Source organism: Micropterus dolomieu, linkage group LG15 (assembly GCF_021292245.1).
Source record: "Micropterus dolomieu isolate WLL.071019.BEF.003 ecotype Adirondacks linkage group LG15, ASM2129224v1, whole genome shotgun sequence".
Taxonomy (NCBI): Eukaryota; Metazoa; Chordata; class Actinopteri; order Centrarchiformes; family Centrarchidae; genus Micropterus; species Micropterus dolomieu.
The window spans coordinates 18,481,186-18,499,043 of record NC_060164.1 but is presented as its reverse complement, the minus strand read 5'-3'; the positions used below and the strand labels follow the sequence as shown (position 1 = coordinate 18,499,043).

Below are 17,858 nucleotides of genomic sequence, written 5' to 3'. Positions count from 1 at the left end.
AAGGTATGTGATACCCTGAGAAACTAAGCCAAAGGCTCTTCTATCCTCATGTATTCCAGATCTATAAATGGCTGTTGTATAATGTGATCATGTTAATCTTAGCTTCCTTCCTGTGTATATGTGAAGATATTTAAAGATATTAGGTCATATTTTCCAGAGGAATGTGGGACTCCCACACATTCCCATTCCACGCTCTGAAACACACGGCCTCATTTGCGTGATCAGTATTCATAAAGTTTTTTACAGTAACGGATCATTTTAAAGAAGATGGGCTGCTAGATCTAGAGGTTAGTTTTAAATGCTTTGCAATGCATGCACTTTAATGATACATTTATTTTGTAAACATTCTAAATGGGTCAATACATGGTTTCCATTCCCCAATTCCTCTGATCCCAGATTAGTGTGACATCATTTCCTTGAACAGCTGACTCAGGTGATGTCCCAAAAGATGCTGCATGTGTGTGTGCGTGTGTGTGTGTGTGTGAGTAAGAGAGCGAGAGAGAGAGAGAGAGAGAGAAAGAGAGAACACTGGCACCATGGGGTTTACCCTTCATTAATCTGTTCCACTGACAGAGGTCACCTTCAAAGACAGCCCCAAGCAACATACCACACACATTGCACCAACTAACTCTATAAAGTCTACTCTACATATCTGTCTTGACCTTGATCTATGCAATTAGTCATATGTGAAACCAGCACCACCATAAATTGACATTATCCATCCCTGGTCGACTGCAGGAATGACAAGAATTGTCTTAAATTATTGGATCAACACTACTACTACTGTAAAATTGATGTGACTCCACTATGTGACAGAACATAACATGTTGAGCCCTCTAGGCTGGTTATAGGCAGGTTATTGGTCCCTTAACTGGAGACTATGAATGCTTCTGTATTATATTTCAGCAGTAACAAACTCTAACAAACATGATAAGACAAGCATCATAGAGGTCACTGAAAATGGAGACTGGTGCCCTCTAGTGGAGATACATGGCTTGACGTTGGTCTGTTCTGTGATGCATGTCTGCGTTTGAGTGTATGTAATGTCATGTGAAAGAAATACAGACATTCATCTCCGTTACTTGCATGTGTTGCATACATTGAAATAAGATCCACCACCCGACCCACCTTAGTCGAGGAGGAGAGTGAGGCTCCATTCTCCAGCAGCATGGCAGCAACATCTTGGTGTCCTTCACGGGCAGCCAGGTGAAGGGGGGTGTAGCCTGAGGTTGTGGCAGCGTTGGCAGATGCGCCGCACTGCAGCAGCTGTTGGACAATGTCGACTTTCCCCAGCCGACTCGAGATGTGCAACGCTGTCTGGTCGTCCTGCGGAGAAGGATAAAGTTACTTTTGGCCCACTATTTCATCGTTTATTTTCTCCTCTGACACAGTGATTGATAATGTGGCTCAGTGTTCTAACCTTGGACTTGGTCTCCACCTTGGCTCCATTCTTGAGCAGGTATCGGACTACGTCTGCCTGGCCTGCCCTGGCTGCCATGTGGAGAGCTGTTTCACCTCGCTGGAAGACACACAAACGGTTGTCAGTGGGAGCTTTTCATATGCAATGATGTGGGATTTGAACTGAATAGAAAAATATATTCGGAAAAACAGGTACTTCTAACATGTAACATTGAGCATTACAAATTATCCACTCACTACGTTGGTCGTGTTGGGTGATGCCCCGTGATGTGTCAGTGCATGGACAATGTTCTCATGGCCCATGAAGGCCGCCACATGGATGGGCGTCAGGCCAGACTGTAAAGAAACAGATATGATCATTACCATGAAATATTACAATAAATGTCAAATGTTAGCAAAGCTGTCCAAGTGACATTCAAGTCCAAACAAAGACAAGCACAATTAAAAGGCAAGTCACAATGTATAAAATGGTACAGCTTAAATTGTTAAAAGTCAGTATATTATAAAGAAATCACTTCTGGTGCCAAGTGCTAAAAGGTAGAGTCAAGCAAAAAAGAATAAATGTGGTCCAGTTTGGTCTTGTACCTCGGTGACAGCCTGGATAGACGCTCCATGTTTAAGCAACAGCTCCATCACTTTCACTCTGTTCTTCTTGCAAGCAATGTGAAGTGGAGTGAAACCATTCTGCACACAGAAAGAAAGAAAAAAAAAAACTCTCAGTGATGAAGCCCATACTCGAGTATCTTCCCTGACATCCAGAAAGGGGTGAACTCTCCACAGTCACAAAACATCTGTGACTATGGGACTGCTTTTATAGGGCCGATAAGGGGAAGAAAATGATCTGCCAGGAAATGAACAGGTGGTGCAAAAAATGTCTGTTGCAAACCACAGAGATGAGAAAGAAACCTTTTATCTCCCAATTCCTTCTACTCCTTTTCAAATACCGATTCTTAGAAATTGCCTGAGAATCTCTTTCTATCCATCTGTGTAGGTTTCAGATCTATACTTCAGAATTCAACAACTGAACCACCTCTTCTCTCATCTCTCCCCCAGTTTTCTGTTCTTCTCCTCTACCTCAACTAACTTTGTACCCTTAAGTATCACAAGTTCACAACCTATTCTCATTCTCCTTTCAAACCTTCAGTGCCTCCATAACTAAACCACAATACAATGGTAATGCCAAGCATAACATCTGAATGGCCAGAATTTTTTTTATGCAGAACATTATTAAATGCAAAAACATTGAGGACCAACAGAAAAATATTATCCTTCGAATCATATCCATCTGACACTCTCTTTATATTTTATCTACTTTAATATTAAATGTGGTCTATGTTTTTGTAACCTTTATGTTTTATATTCTACGTGCTGCTGCTGTTGTGGCCAGGAGATTAATTAAAAAACACATTAAAATAAAAGAGATTATTAATTTCAGTAAGTACTGGTTAAATGAAGTTATTTTATATTATATGTTATATTTACTGGTTGCTTTTGTGTGTCCCTCCCACCCTGCCATCATCCCTACCAGAGCCTTGGCATTCGGGTTGGCCTTCTTGTCCACGATGAGCTTGGCCACCTTGTAATGACCACAGTGGGCAGCGACGTGCAGCGCTGTCAGGTAATCGTTGGTGACGTCGTCCACCGGCACGTCATGCTGGAGCAGGAGCTGGACGCAGTTCAGGTGGTCCCCCTGAGTGGCCATGTGGAGCGGTGACAGACCGTTCTATAGTGGGGGAAGAGAGGGAGAGAAAGAGAAAGAGAGGGGGGGGGGGAGAGAAAGAGAGAGGCAGACAGAGAGCGAGACAAAGACAGACAAACACACACGCAGACGGACACATGGACAGATGGACAGACGGACAGACAGACACAGTAAGTTAGGGCGTGGCCATGCGCTGCACAGAAATACTGTGAAGGAAGTTGTTGGGAAGGTTACAGAAGCATTGTTATAACGAGGTCATTACAACAATGTCTTATTTTGTTACACTGGTCGTCCTGTGCGGTCAAACTGTAGGGCTATGCAGCGGAGACAGGCTGTTCTGGAGAGGTCGCACAGACGTTATAGAGACAATGCGACAACACTACAGCAACAACAACAGGCCTGCTATCTGATTAGATAACATATTTCCAACAGCTCTGTGTGGTTAGGAAAGGTAGTTTATACAAAGATTACTATCACACTGTTATTATTATATGTGTACCCTGTTTCAAGTGAAATATGATGTATTCTGTTCTATTCTAAAAATATGTGACATGTGTTTGTGACGTTTCCTCTCCTATTCTCAGCTAAGCAGCGTCTCCTGAATTGATCATCCCAGTAGCTACCTTGGTCTTGGACAGGAAAGGTGCTCCTCGGTCTAGTAGGATTTCTACCACCTGTTCATGCCCGCTCCTCGCCCCACAGTGAAGAGGTGTCAGCCCATCCTGAAGAAGAAGAAAGACAGCAAATGTGTTGATGAATCACAGTAGACAAAAAATAATGCTAACCCTGGCCTTTCTACAGATGTTTAAAACTTCCTGGTGTAAAACAAACTTATGGAAAGGTGATGTGGTTTGCAGTTTTATTACATATGATTACGTAGTTGAAGAAAAACATGTAGAGAATACACATTTCACATGGTTTGTGAATATTTTAATTTGTTGACTTGTTCAATATTGTAATATTTATAGTTTCACGATTGGTAAGAAGAAAAAAATAACTAACACTAACAAAGTAGAGATATTGATACACTTCTCACTGCATGAAAAGAGTCTAGACAAGGACAAAGCAGCAAATGCCCAGAGGCGCCCAGACTTTTACAGACTTTTTCCCTCCTGAAACTTTACATTTAACTGAACAAGACACCTATGCATACTGGGGTTAAGGCGCCATTTTCACATGTGTGTGGACAAGAGAAAAGTCTGAACTTCAGCTGATCTTTTTTTTTGTTTTACAGAATTCAATCTAGCCAAGATGGAAACTATGGCAGGCCATATCATCCAGCCCCATGTGCTTCGTTTATGAATGTCTTATAGTTTTCTGAGGAGAATTGGGTCCAAGGTCTCACCTTTGTCTTTGCATCAATTTTGGACCCTCTGTCCAGCAGCAGCTTGACCATGTTGCTGTTGCCCCTTTTTGACGCCACATGAAGAGGCGTGATGTCATTCTAAATAAAAAAGAGAAAATTGGTGTTACTATTCTCTGGTCAAATTAGATGTAATGGTTACAAACATTATGCATGTCCATTATTAAATTGAATTAATTTTTCAGAGATATATTAAATTATACTTTTGTTTTTTTTATATATATTATTATATTATACACATAATCTTGTAGACTATAAAGAGATTGCAATGCTTGGATTTCCCATCTCTAATATAAACCCTACACTCTCGTTATTAAGGGTGTATAGTCTTTTATTATCAAGTAAACTAAGTAAGTAACTGTTTCTAAAACAGCTCCATTGTTTTATCCCATCTATCTCTACTGTTCTAGCATGATTCTTTGGATCTAACCTGTAATCAGTGTCACAAAGCAGCACAAAGACCAGCAATCCTTCACACACTAGCTGATATAATTATGGGCCGCTAATGGTTAGCTAATGTCTAATGCAGATACAAACACATTTTTAATGGCACCCACTTTTGCATTACAATGTGAATATCACAGTAAATAAATAGTAATCCTAGAGTGCAGCCTTGTAAAGTGATGGACCTATTATAAACACTGAGAGGCATATCACCTAATGTAACACTTACATTGCTGTATATTTTATTCATAGAACAGTAGGGAGTTTCCTAATGCTCACTTAAAATAAATAATAATGATGCCCCTTGCTAGTTGGCATTGTTTAAAGTGTGTAACTTTGAAAATACACACACACAGCGAGGTGAAGACCAACGTGAATGAGCTTCAGGTCCCTCAAAATTAAAATCTCCTCATCAGTACACCTTTATTCATCAGAAAATAAGTCAGTGTGCTGTCTGACCTTTTTTTATTAAACACCGTTCATTGATCATGCGTGACTTGTAGATCACCATAGATACTAAGTATAGAAGCATTACCATCATCTCCATTTTTTAATACAAAGCAGCACCTGATACTGACTTAACACATTCATCCTTTAACAATATTTCCTATTCTCAAAAACAGGTGATCTTTCAGAACAAATATAATCTACTGCACTGTCTAGCTACTCATTTAACCTCTTGGGATTCAATTGCCCAATTCAGCAATCCAGAAAGTTTCCCTCTTAAGGAGTAATGTCTCTAAATCTCAACCTGTATTTGACAGATATGTCTTCTGAATTGCTATATATTTAAGAAAAGGGATCTGGTGAACTAGATTTTTTTAATAGTATATTGGAGAAGAGTTGTGCAATGTGTTTTTAATTTTGATTTTTACAGCATTGTTTTTATCTGTTAATGCTGAAAAGTCCCAAAAGAAGAGATAATGAACTTCACAACTCATTACAACTTCATGTGGGTGTTTTTGGCTTCATAGTGCTTTTCCTCTCTTGTAGTAGCAGCAGTGTGTGCCTTCACCTCTCAATGCCAAGTCTACACACATCCCGCATTTTACATTTGTGTCTTCTGTTGATGCTCTTACCCTGAAGGGCTCGTACTACATACAAACTGTAGAATGAGTTAGTGTTCATAAATGGCTTTTGTTTGAAATGAACCTAAAAATGAAGGAGTTCAATGAATACAACAGGCAGAAGACATTTTGATGTCACAGATGCAAAAAACACATAAATAATAAATTACTAATAGCTGAATTTGATTTAGCTTCTTCAGTTTTACAGTCCTGGTATTGTGCATGCTGGCTCACTGAGACACTTGTTATTAGTAACACCTGTGATGTGACAAGTCAAAGTGTCTGTTGTGAAACAGGCGTATACCTCTGGGCATTGTGGGAATGCCCAATAATAATTCATGGAAATCTAAACCACTTTTTTACAGCTGTGTAGGATCATTGATCCAGCATGTCTAGCATTATACACCTGCACTCTTGTTAAACTTGAATATTGGTAATACCCCTCCCAAACAGCAGAGGGCAGAATAAACTCACCCGAGCCATGAAGTCCACGGCAGCCCCTCGGTTCAGGAGAAGCGTTGCCACGTTAATGTTGCCATAGTGAGCCGCAATGTGGAGGGGGGTGAAACCACTCTGAGGATTGGAGAAAGCCGTACAACACACACATGCAAACAGACAAGCACACACATTACATTACAAACTATTACACACACCACACATGTACAATTCTTTATAGACCTTGGGCTTTAAAGCTGCCTACACAGGGCTATGGCTGATGTACAGTCACACTACATAAGACAAGGACACACTCTACTATACGCTGTTACACTAACACCTGACTTTCCTCACAGTGGCTGAGAAAGTCCTATTATCGAAGCATCAAACATGGGGCCAACTGTATGCTGACAGAGGGGTTTTTAGGTTAAGTATACCATATGTGCTTCTATGTACTATCATGATACTGAAATATAACTCATCTGTTTCATCTCATTTACAATATCCCAGTACTTTTAGTGTGCAAAAATTGTCCTGCAAATGAACCTAATGTCCATTTGTTAACATCTTGAATGAAAGTAATTTCCTGGCAAAACCCCAGGCTTACAGCAACAGCTGTCAAAGCAACAGAAGGACACTGGAAACAATCTGTCCAATGAATGAATGAATCTCACATTAAGCCATCTAATCATTGGAATCCCAATTTCAAATAACCAATAATCCAGTGGAGAGCAGGTGTCTCAGACATGTGTGTCCAGTCTGCTGAATATTAAAAATCCCAACCAAAAACACTACAACTATAAACAAGATATTTTTACTTTATCAGAAAAGTAACATAACTATACATTTAAATTAACCACACAAATCTGTTGTTTTATAGTCTGTGTACATATACATAGGTTAATCTCATGTGCTTTATATAAAATCTACAATAACTTTCTTCCATCTTCCTTCAGAGTACTATGTAAATCAACAAAGCCATTTTTAGATGAATCATACTAGATAACTGGCCAGCCTGCCAAAGCCAGAAACAGAGCCAACCAAAACAGGCCTCCTGACTTTGGTGTGACAAAGCTTGTTGCTTTGGTCCCATGCAAAATGCTTTAGGTGCAGGGGTTGAGGATTAGAAGTAAAATCAATATTGGGTAGACTAGTAAACTAACTAGACTAAGTGGCTGTTGCTAGAAGGCTGCGTTCCTTTACAATTTAATGGGGATTTGGCTGCCATGCAGGTTATGGACAAGCCGCTGCTTTTCAATGAATGATAACCACTTTTCATGCTAACACAGGTTATTATGTTAATCAGTTTCATGGATCGACTGTTTCACGACACATTTGGACAACATTTTGTCAACAGTCACAAGGAATTTGCCAAAAATAACAGCCGAAGCTTGAGCTTTGGACACCATGAAACCATTAGAATCAACGGGAACCTTGATACCCAAGCCTCCAGCCTCAGGATTTCCTAAGTCAGTATCAGTGAAACATGCGCTATTACTCTGACTTTCTCTATGACAAGAGATATCCACTAGATGAATGAAGCGATGGAGAGGAAAATGAGATTCATTTCAAATGGAAAAGGGGAAGTGACAAAGGGCTGCAGGAACACTACTGCATCAAGTCAGGGGCACTGAAGTGTTTGTTGTTGTTTTTTCAGTTTTTATGAGCTGCGATGGAGAGGCTACGTAATGTACAGAGTAGAGGTGTACCTCTGTTGTTCTATTCACCATCATCTACAGAGTCAGCCAAGAGAGGAGAGAATGAGCAGTTAGTGAGCAAAAAACAGAAAAGGGCCTCCACTCACATAAAGTGGAGGAGCAGAGAGAAGGGGGAAGGAGCTCAGCATAATATATTGATCATAAAAAAAAACTCTGGCCATAAAGTCACTGTTCAAAGATTTACACAGATAAGATTTTAAGTTTAAGAAAGGTATTCTCAAACTAAAATCAACAAGTATACAATAATTGAATTCATTCAATAATGTGATTAAATATAAAAATGTTCTTCTGCTCCTTTCCCCTTTCTGCCGAAAAGAGCATAAAAAGCAATTCAACCAAAAAAGAAGGAAAGAAAAAAGTCAGCAAGAAACAAAAACTGATAGAGAAAACCAAAGGCATCAATAATCAAAGAAACAATTAAACAATCAAAGAGATTAAAAAAAAACAAAGCAACCAACTGAAGATCCACCACAGACTGGCTGCATCGGTGTCGTCACTCACCTTGGACTCAACATCTGCGTTATGGTCGTTCTGCAGGAGCAGGGCCGCGGCCTTGGTGTCATCCTTGCGGGCAGCGATGTGCAGGGCAGGCAGGCGTACCTTGCCCTTTGTATCGTTCTCCAGTAGCAAGGAGACCACCTGGTCATGGCCCTGCTGTAGGGCCACTGCCAGAGGGGTGAAGCCATCCTGTATATGAGGAGAGAGAGGAGTCACTGGGGCTGGACGGGTGCTGCAATGCATAACTGGTGACGGAACTGATATGGGATGGTAGGTGTGACTGGATGGATGATATGAGCAGGTTATGGAGTGCTGGTGCTTTAATATTATATGTTGCTAAATTATTATTTTGCTGCAGGCATAGAGGAAAGCAATGCTAGTACAATTGAAGTTTTAAAGAAGGTACAATGCATGTGTTATTATTAATGATTAAACAATCCAATGAATTCAGGCTTTTCCTTTTGTTTTAAAAGATATATCCTCTTTAGTCTGGTTTTCTTCTTTAATTTGGTTATACATAAATGTCAAGAAAATGTCACTAAAAAGCTAAACTGATGGGCAACATAAGGGTCTGATACAGTCTGATTTGCTTGGAGCATTTAGGATAGTAAATAATAACTTAAGAGACCATGTGTGAGACACATATAAAGGTTAGTGTACATTTCCAGGCCTCCTCACCATATAGGACACAAATGTAAGTTACATAATGAGAGGATGGAGTGAAAAAGGCTCACATCTATCTCCTACACACATCACCCTTATGATGCATTTTTCAGCTGAAGGCTCCCTGCCACAGCAATGCGTTTCTGCATACTGTAAGTTTGAATGTGTGTGCGCGCAGAAGTATTTGTGTAAGTATTTGCATGCGCAGTACTGGATCTGTATGCAGACCTGTGTGTATGCACAAACATATTCTTTGTCTATGCATGTCTTGAAGGGCATCCCGTGTTCTACGATGTAGCCCATAGATGTAAAGCAGTGGACTGTAGACTGGCTGGGGTATTCCATTAGCACCATCAGCTATTTATTTCTGGGTGTGCACGTGCTTTAGTGTGTATACGTGTGGTGACCGGTAAGCATGTGTGTGTACGGGATCCACAGGCTCAGCAACGTAAATCAGAGCAGTAACGGCAGCCGTGGAAGAGAGGCAGCGAGCGGAGCCGACCTCATCTGTGACCCACTCAAGGTCACTCTGCCTCCACCACCATACACTACCAATCAATGAAGCTCTGCCTAGTCCCTCATGAAGAGATGGAGGGTGCGAGGGAGGAGTGGAAAAGGAGAGGGGGCAGGCAGAGTGAGAATGTGAGACGAAAAAAAGAAGGAAGACAGGACAGAGACATGAAGAAACAGATGGAGACACAGGCAGATGCAGAGTGAGTGGGGTAGGGATGTTAAAAGGAAGAAGGAAACAGAGGAGGAGAGCAGATGAAGGTGGTTAGTACAACAAATGTAAAGACCACAAGTGGAGACGCGGCTGGAACACTATATATATACACACACACAGTAAATGCACATTAACATACACACAATAACAAACACACGCATACATACAGTACCTCAGTGGCCATACTCTGGCTGGCGTTGTTCTCCAGAAGGAATCGTACCACCTCCAGGTGATTTTCCTGGGCTGCCATGTACAGAGGAGTGAAGCCATTCTGCACACAACACGACACACATGCACATTTACAAACCTGTTTAAACCAAAGACTGTATAAACTTTGCTGCCACTTATGCTACAAATGGATAGAGGTTTACCTTGTAGTGAGTGCTTTTAGATTTTAGATTTTCAGTGTGTTTTTCCTTACCGGAGCACTCATCATAGCAGAATACATGGAATGTAATATCAAATGTCCGAATATGTCTTTAATGATAACACAATATCAAATGAAATAAATGTAACTGACAAGGTTGAGAGTGAAACCCAGATGGAAAGATCTCAAAACAAAACAAAATGTTCACGTAAGGTCTTTAAGACTTTTGAGTTGCTGTTACATTTCATCTCTATTGGCTGTTTCGGGGTTTGCTTACACCAAAGAGAAGGAAAGTGCTTGAACTCTTTCCTCTCACCTTGATGTGACAGAGTTAAACGTAAAATGCAAGAACAGCAGTCTCCTGGAGAGGCAGAGGCCTAGTTGGCATGCTTCCAGACTCTGTCACTAAGGAGTGATTCCCTGTCTCAATGTCAGTGACTTATCCAAACAAATGTGTGCATCATAGCAGTGTAATTTACATTTACAAATACATATACTGTAGACCAACAGGGCCATACTGTCATTTTGACATTGTGCGTATGTCTGTGTGCAAGTATATCCCACCTGAGATTGTGCGTTGACATTGGCTCCATTATTGACCAGCTCTTTGACAACTTCCGTTTGGCCAGCCAGCGAGGCTATGTGCAGAGCAGTGTTTCCTTTCTGCATTACATGGAACAACCACAGGAATGTGTGTTAAGCTCTGCCCCACCTGTCTAACTGTATTGCTTGTGTGTGTGTGTGTGTGTGTGTGACTGACACTATACTCTGTATATATCCATGTCAGTATCCATGTGCCCCAATGAATGCCCTCACGCAAGCCACACTATAGTATCTCGTTCCAGCTTTGGCATCCCCCTGCCTGAACTTCCAAAAATGTGTCACTTCCAGTGCCCCACATCACACACATAAATGAGCTCCCGCTGAGCCTCGGCCATAAATAAAACTACAGGAGGCTTGTGAAGGTGGAGTCGACCCCCAGCCTGTCTTCTGTCCACGTGATTCTGGGCAATGTTATTCGCGACAAGTGCTGTTGCACAATAGTGATCATCTGTCACATGTACTGTATACTGTAGCAAGTAAATCCTGCTCTATGAAAAGTGCAACAGGTTAACTTCTTCATCAGTGTAATATAATGCATTCTAATGGAAAACTATGCATTCTAATGCAATACCTCTGCAATATGAAGAATACTACCTCTGTGAAGCTTACAGGGCTCAGTTTTTGTTGAAAGCTGTATTGATTCAACTTTATTGTAATTCTGAGCAACTGAAGTGAGAAAATGTTGAAGAAACGCAGTCTTTGCACCACTAAACTTCTGAACACCTATCATGACGAACCATTTCTTTATTTGCAAGTGCTCGCTGACAACAAATAACTTTTCTTTCCCCAATAACATCCTCTCTTGCAATACAATATCCTCTCGTAACAACTAAAGCAGGATTCAAGTTTTTTTTTGGCTGTGTTCACAGCACTTGATTAAAGGAGTACTCCACCGATGTGTGCCATGCTTTTAAGCCAATCTGAAATAGTGGCTAAGAAAGAATTATCTGTAAAACACAACCCCTGCGAAATAGCATGTTTTACTGACAGAAATTGGTTAATTTGGTCCAATAAAATTTAGAAATTGTAAAAGAGCTGCATGACTAAATCCTTTTATCGCCATTAAAGTCAGAAGAGTTAGCAGAGGGCTAAACCGGAAGTCCACCCCAGAAATTTGACTTTTTTGGCACCACTGAGCAGCTTTCATAGCAATGAACAGAGCACTGCCTCCAACGCTGCATTCAGTTTGCTTTATACATCAATGTAGTACTCGCCAAGACCTGTAAACAGACTTTGACATGTGAAATTGGTGGATTTCCCCATTAAGAGTAGGCAAAAAAAGAGTAGGCAAAGATGTTGTTATTGGTTAAATATTGAAAAAGTCAACAGTGACTTGAAGCATGAGAGACAACAAAGTGGGAAACAAAGTATTGCTTGGTGCACCCACCAATCAACCCTGACCCTGACCACCTCTCTATGACTTGTGTGTTGTACAAAACCACAGCACTCCCTTAACTGGGAAAACATTGCATTATCCAAGCACCAATTACATTTCCCTCAAAAGTATTTGGCAAAACAAATTAGTAGTAAATTAAACTTCTGGCAGCAACACTTAACACCACTACAGCCTAAAAAATGACTGTTGAAAATGACTGTTTCAAACTGAACATCGAAAGCTCCACAAATATAAAATCACAATCTAAAGCTCAAGAAATTACAACAAAGTCAAATCAACATCTCTCTGACACTTTTAACACTGTAAGCTTCACAAGGGTAGCATCTATTATAGAGCTGCTGAAGGGCTATTGAACCAAAGACAAGGCCTCTTGTTTAATTCTCCCACAACAAGAGCAGCACAAAATTAGGGGCAGACACACAATTAACTTTAGCATTAAACACCCACACAGCCTTAACATAACACTCTGTGTTACTAAATCTAGGTATCGCCTAGTATTTCCTCCCTGACAGTCTCCATCGGCTGCCATTTGTAGGCATTAGGACGCAGGCACTGGATTCCCAAGATCTCAATCTAATCTCTCCGCACCCTCGGGGTCACAATGGAAAGAAGTTTTAATTGGGGAGATTTTCTCCTTGATCTTGAATATTTCATTGTGCCCCGTGTTTATGTCAGCATTAGGAATGTGGCTTGTGGCAGAGAGGCTGAACGAGACGGCTAAATGGGGGGGAAAGCCTTCTGGGCTCAAATCTGGATAATGTTTTAATGGCTCTCCCTCTCAACTCCTTTTAGCATCAGAGTAAAGATGCTTCAAAGGAAGAGACCCTCCCCTGATGTATTTTACTATATGATATGTACACTGCATCAAATAAACACTACTGCTGCTGCTGCTGCTATTCTTTATTAGCCTACATATATTTCTAATTAATACATTCTACTGTTATTATACTGAACTCCCTTTGCTTCATTCTGACATATATTTCTTTTTGTCTTGCTTAAGTCTCTTACTTTTTCCAGCAGCAATGCCCACAGGAATCGTTAAACATTGATCCAATAAGAAAACCCAACGAAGGCTGCAGACTTCCAGCAGTTATACTGTAGCTGCATGCTGTTTAATCATAAAATGCAGCCATGTTTGTGCTGGATCCACATATAGTCCTCTGTAACAACAATAGGTGACAGGCCTTACTTTTGTGGCTGCATCCACAGCGGCTTCGAGCTTTAGCAGCTCAGCAACAACCTCTACATGCCCCTCCTTGGAGGCTAGATGGAGAGCGTTCAGACCATTCTGAGAAAGAAATATATTAGTATATATTAGTGATATACATTAGTGAAGTTGGTCATGCACTGGGATGCACTATGAGATAATGTTTAATCGTGCTCAATAGATGGGTTAAAATAATAAAATATTTCATCTTTTATCCTGCTTGTTCAGTTAGACATGAGCCCCTGAGCCCTTGATTTGAAATTCAGCTGATGCAGCAATAAGTTCTAAGCATGTTTATGTGTAGAACAGACTTATTTAATATTCTTTTTTAAGCCCAAGGAGGACAGACAATCACATGAACATTTTAGTTTCTTACCAAAAAAACAAAAAACAAAAAAAAAACTGACCTGATTGCAAATGTTAATCTCAACCCCAGACTTGAGGTAGTCGAGGACCTTTTCAAGGTTCCCTGCACGGGCAGCTCGCAGGTAACTGGCATTACTGTCAGACTGGGGGAGGAGAAAACAAAAACAGAAAAAGAGAAAGAGAGGCAGACAAGCGAGAGAGAGAGAGAAGGAGAGAAAGACAGAGAGACAGAGGAGGTGAGTATGTTAAGTCAGACTCTGGCCACATGCTTACCTGCATGATCAAACTGTTTCTAGCACACAGGAAGAGAAAAGCACATACAAATGCCAAAATCTTACTGTACCAGGTAGAACTCTGTCATAATCTCAGACATCCAAAAAACATCTTAACAGGGGAAAAAACAAAGCCAATATCCACACATACAGTAGGTCCACTGAAAAATCAATATAGTAAAGTCCATTGGTGTCTCAAATCAAAACGCTAAAACGTAAACATCTCAAAAAGTAAATCCATGAGAAAGCCAACAGAGCCCACAACATATGATCCCAACAATTCACGTCATCCTCCGTCAACCCTTCACATCCCACTGGACTGTTTTTCCAGCTTTGTTAAATCCAAATGTCTCTAATTCCCAAAGGTAGATGGTTCATTGACTGGTTGGTCCTTACAAATGCCACAGAGACCTCCTCTCTGGATTCAGATTTCCACTGAATCCACCAGTAAAGCAGTTGTGAGTCTATGATGCTGTGCTGCAAGAAGCAGAGCATTCTCTATTCTGCCTGGCTGTCCTTTATTTCACTACAGAAATAGGGCTTTGCACACCAAAATAAAATGATGAGCCAAGCATTTTTTTCGCCCTTATAACAAATGTGGTGTGCATGTGCATGCGTGTTTGTGTGTGTGAGAGAGAGAAAGAGTTAGGGAGGTAGAGATATCAAAAGAAGAATGAGAGCAGATAAAGAAAAAGAGATGGAGAATGCTAAAAAGAGAGGAAAAAGAAAGGGAGGTTGTGCTTCTTTTCTGTTTTCATGTTGGCTCTAAGGACATGGGGTATGACATAAAATGACACACAGCAAGCTCTGCACATTTTGTCTTCCTTCTTCACATCAGCCTTGCAAAGAGCATTTTGTAAAACTCAGCAGCTGCTGAGAGCAGGAAGGAGAGAAGCTGTGATATGCTGCTCCATAATAAAGGCTCAAAAACCAAACACCCCTGAATTATCAAAAGCCCAGACCTGCTAAATTTAGCCTTGCATCCAGAGACACTTAGGATAAACTCAGTAGGGTCAAACGGTACAAGCGGTTATCCAACAATGTACACGCCACCTCCCCCTCCGCCATGCTTTTCCAGAAATAACTCTGACGAACATAGAGGGATCTGACCCAAAGCCAAAATGTGAGTGAACAAGACATCCAGAATCAGATTGTTCCACCGACAGGCTGTATAAAACTGTGAGAGGAAAATATTTGTGTGTGTGGGCTCATGTGTATACAAACAAAATAGATGAAGTGGCGTTTGGTGGAAACCAAGTAATTTACTGATTACAAGAGACCATTAAGTTATAAGCTCATATCTCAGCCCACATCTAGAAATGTCTTTGTCCTTTTTCCATAACCCACTAATGATATTTCTGTTCTTATGGCCTTGAGAAAACTCAACAGACTGTGTCACTGGCACAGAGCCTGAGCCAGCACAAATATGAGCCATAGGTCAAGAACAATAACAACAAATATACAAACACAACCATCAATAGATGTACAAGTAACATCATAAAAGTGTAAAAAGTTTGAAGAAGCATCATAAAAGCTTAAGATTATTCAAGACTGGTTGCAAGCAATCAAGTGAGAGCAGCGGCTGCAAATGAATCATTAATATTGGCACAGCTGTGCTTTACAGGGAAAGACGCCATTGGCTGTGAAAACTCAAAAACACCCAATGCAGTGGCCTGAATTTTCTGTTGCCTAACTACAAAACATTTTAAAAACAGTATAAACTTCAGCCTCAGCACTCCCTTGCTTGTGTACTTTTAAACAGAATTTTAAGAAAAGGTGATCACATCACCACTGTTTTAGCTTCAGTACACTGGCTCCCAGTATGTTTTTGAATAGATTGTAAAATTTTATTGATTACTTTTGAGGCTCTCCATGGCATGCTATTTCTCTGACCTTTTAGTACCGTATGCACTGGTATGTACATTAAGATCCTCAGGCAAAGGTCTGTTGTCTGTTCCAGATGCCCAACTTAAAATTAAAGGGGACAGAGTGTTTGCAGTCAGGGCCCCGAGGCTCTTGAACAGCCTGCCCAAGGAAATCAGGTTGGCTTAGGCAGTGAGCTCCTTTAATTCCCTTCTTAAAACATACTTTTATAGGAGAGCCTTTCCTGATTTTCCTTGACTTTATTTTTCTTTACTTTTAACTGTATTTTAAGTCCTTAAAAATATTATTATTATTGGTTTTACCGTAAAGACTATGTTCTGCCCTTGTGAAAGCACTTTGTAACATGGGTTCTGAAAAGTGCTCAATAAATAAAGATTATTATTATATTATTATTGATTGCATTGTGTCTCTATTATTCTGGATATCAACCAGAAGAAAAGACATTTTTAATTTCCAACAGCGGTGAACAGCAAACTCACAAGAAAAATTAAAAAAGGCTACAAATCAAAAACACACCAGTAAATCCCAATAGCTCATCTAACAACACAATTCATCATCTAAATATGATTACATTCTATATCATAATTCAACATAATAGAACAAAGAATAAACAAAAAATAAAACAAAATACTCTCAGAATGAGGTTTTCTACTTGTTAGTCACGGACACCAAGAATCAGCGTCCTTCATGATGACTTGTTAGAAACACTTTGGCTCCCATCCAATCTAAACCTAGCTAGCAGGCAGCGCTCTGTCATCACAGTGTCACACCTCAACATTGTTATGGTATTTATCTTATTGTACAACATTTGTTGTTTTTAAATGCACACTAGGAATACATTTACATGACTTTCGGAAACATGACTTAAAGTTAATGACATTAATGCCAGTTAATGACCAACTCCAACTTTAAGGTGACCTTAATATTTCAGTCAGAATATCACCAGCAGTTCAAGCTTCATCCCCAATTATTTCAAAGTCAAAGTCTCTCCACATAACAAATACGTATATGTGCAGCACGTCTGCACACTGGTCCACATCCTAACAGTTGTCCTGTTTCTTACATAAGCGGCATGTGGCCTTAAGTGTGTGCCATGCCGTGTGGTGGATTCCTGTGTGACCCACGACTCTCAAGCTTTGTCAAGTGTCACCAAATGCTTGACCGCTCTAAAACCTCTGACATGGAAATTCACAGGTCAAACTGCTGTGGACAGGCTGCATGCCTGACAACTACTCAGTGATTTACACCACCAGATATTATGTAAGTCAAACATGATACATAATACTATAGTCTTGGACTCCTCTTTTAATCGTTCAGTGCAGATTCATTGAAGACCACTGGTTGGCTTGTGCTGGCAGATGTATAGGGTTTTTGCAATAATCTTAAAATATCATGCAGTGCTCTTTGCTTCTCCTTCTGCATCTGCCGAAGCTTAAGTGCCAACAGATTAAGTAGTCTTCCTCCGTAATTCACTAGTCATTGCTCTCATCAGTTTATCCCTTAATGCCTGCAGTGTAAACCAGTGACCAACTTGTCCAAGCCTCCATCCTCATCCCGTCTATGACCAAAATGAGGGATCTTTAAGTCTTTGTGAATGAAGCATCACACAGGACGGGGCAAGAAATTAGTAAGTAAGAAGAAATTAGTTCAAAGAAAACGGGGCCATTAAAGACTAGGTTAAGCCTGAAGGAAAGCATTAATCTAATGTTAGATTGAAGGGGGAGGATGAGAGA

The 17,858-nt window shown here is 40.4% G+C and overlaps 1 protein-coding gene across 2 annotated transcripts in view; it reads right to left on the bottom strand.

Annotated features, from left to right (window-relative positions):
* The window catches only part of ank3a (ankyrin 3a), a 129,873-nt gene that overhangs the window by 47,730 nt on the left and 64,285 nt on the right, over positions 1–17,858 (bottom strand). For both annotated transcript variants that reach the window (XM_046071359.1, XM_046071360.1), the window contains exons 2-14: positions 14,011–14,112; positions 13,586–13,684; positions 10,962–11,060; positions 10,203–10,301; positions 8,647–8,832; positions 6,467–6,565; positions 4,464–4,562; positions 3,742–3,840; positions 2,945–3,142; positions 2,005–2,103; positions 1,657–1,755; positions 1,421–1,519; positions 1,129–1,326 (exon numbers count right to left, since the gene is read on the bottom strand). In XM_046071359.1, coding sequence (XP_045927315.1) covers positions 1,129–1,326; positions 1,421–1,519; positions 1,657–1,755; positions 2,005–2,103; positions 2,945–3,142; positions 3,742–3,840; positions 4,464–4,562; positions 6,467–6,565; positions 8,647–8,832; positions 10,203–10,301; positions 10,962–11,060; positions 13,586–13,684; positions 14,011–14,112 — 1,575 coding nt within the window. The remainder of the gene's footprint in view (positions 1–1,128; positions 1,327–1,420; positions 1,520–1,656; positions 1,756–2,004; positions 2,104–2,944; positions 3,143–3,741; positions 3,841–4,463; positions 4,563–6,466; positions 6,566–8,646; positions 8,833–10,202; positions 10,302–10,961; positions 11,061–13,585; positions 13,685–14,010; positions 14,113–17,858) is intronic.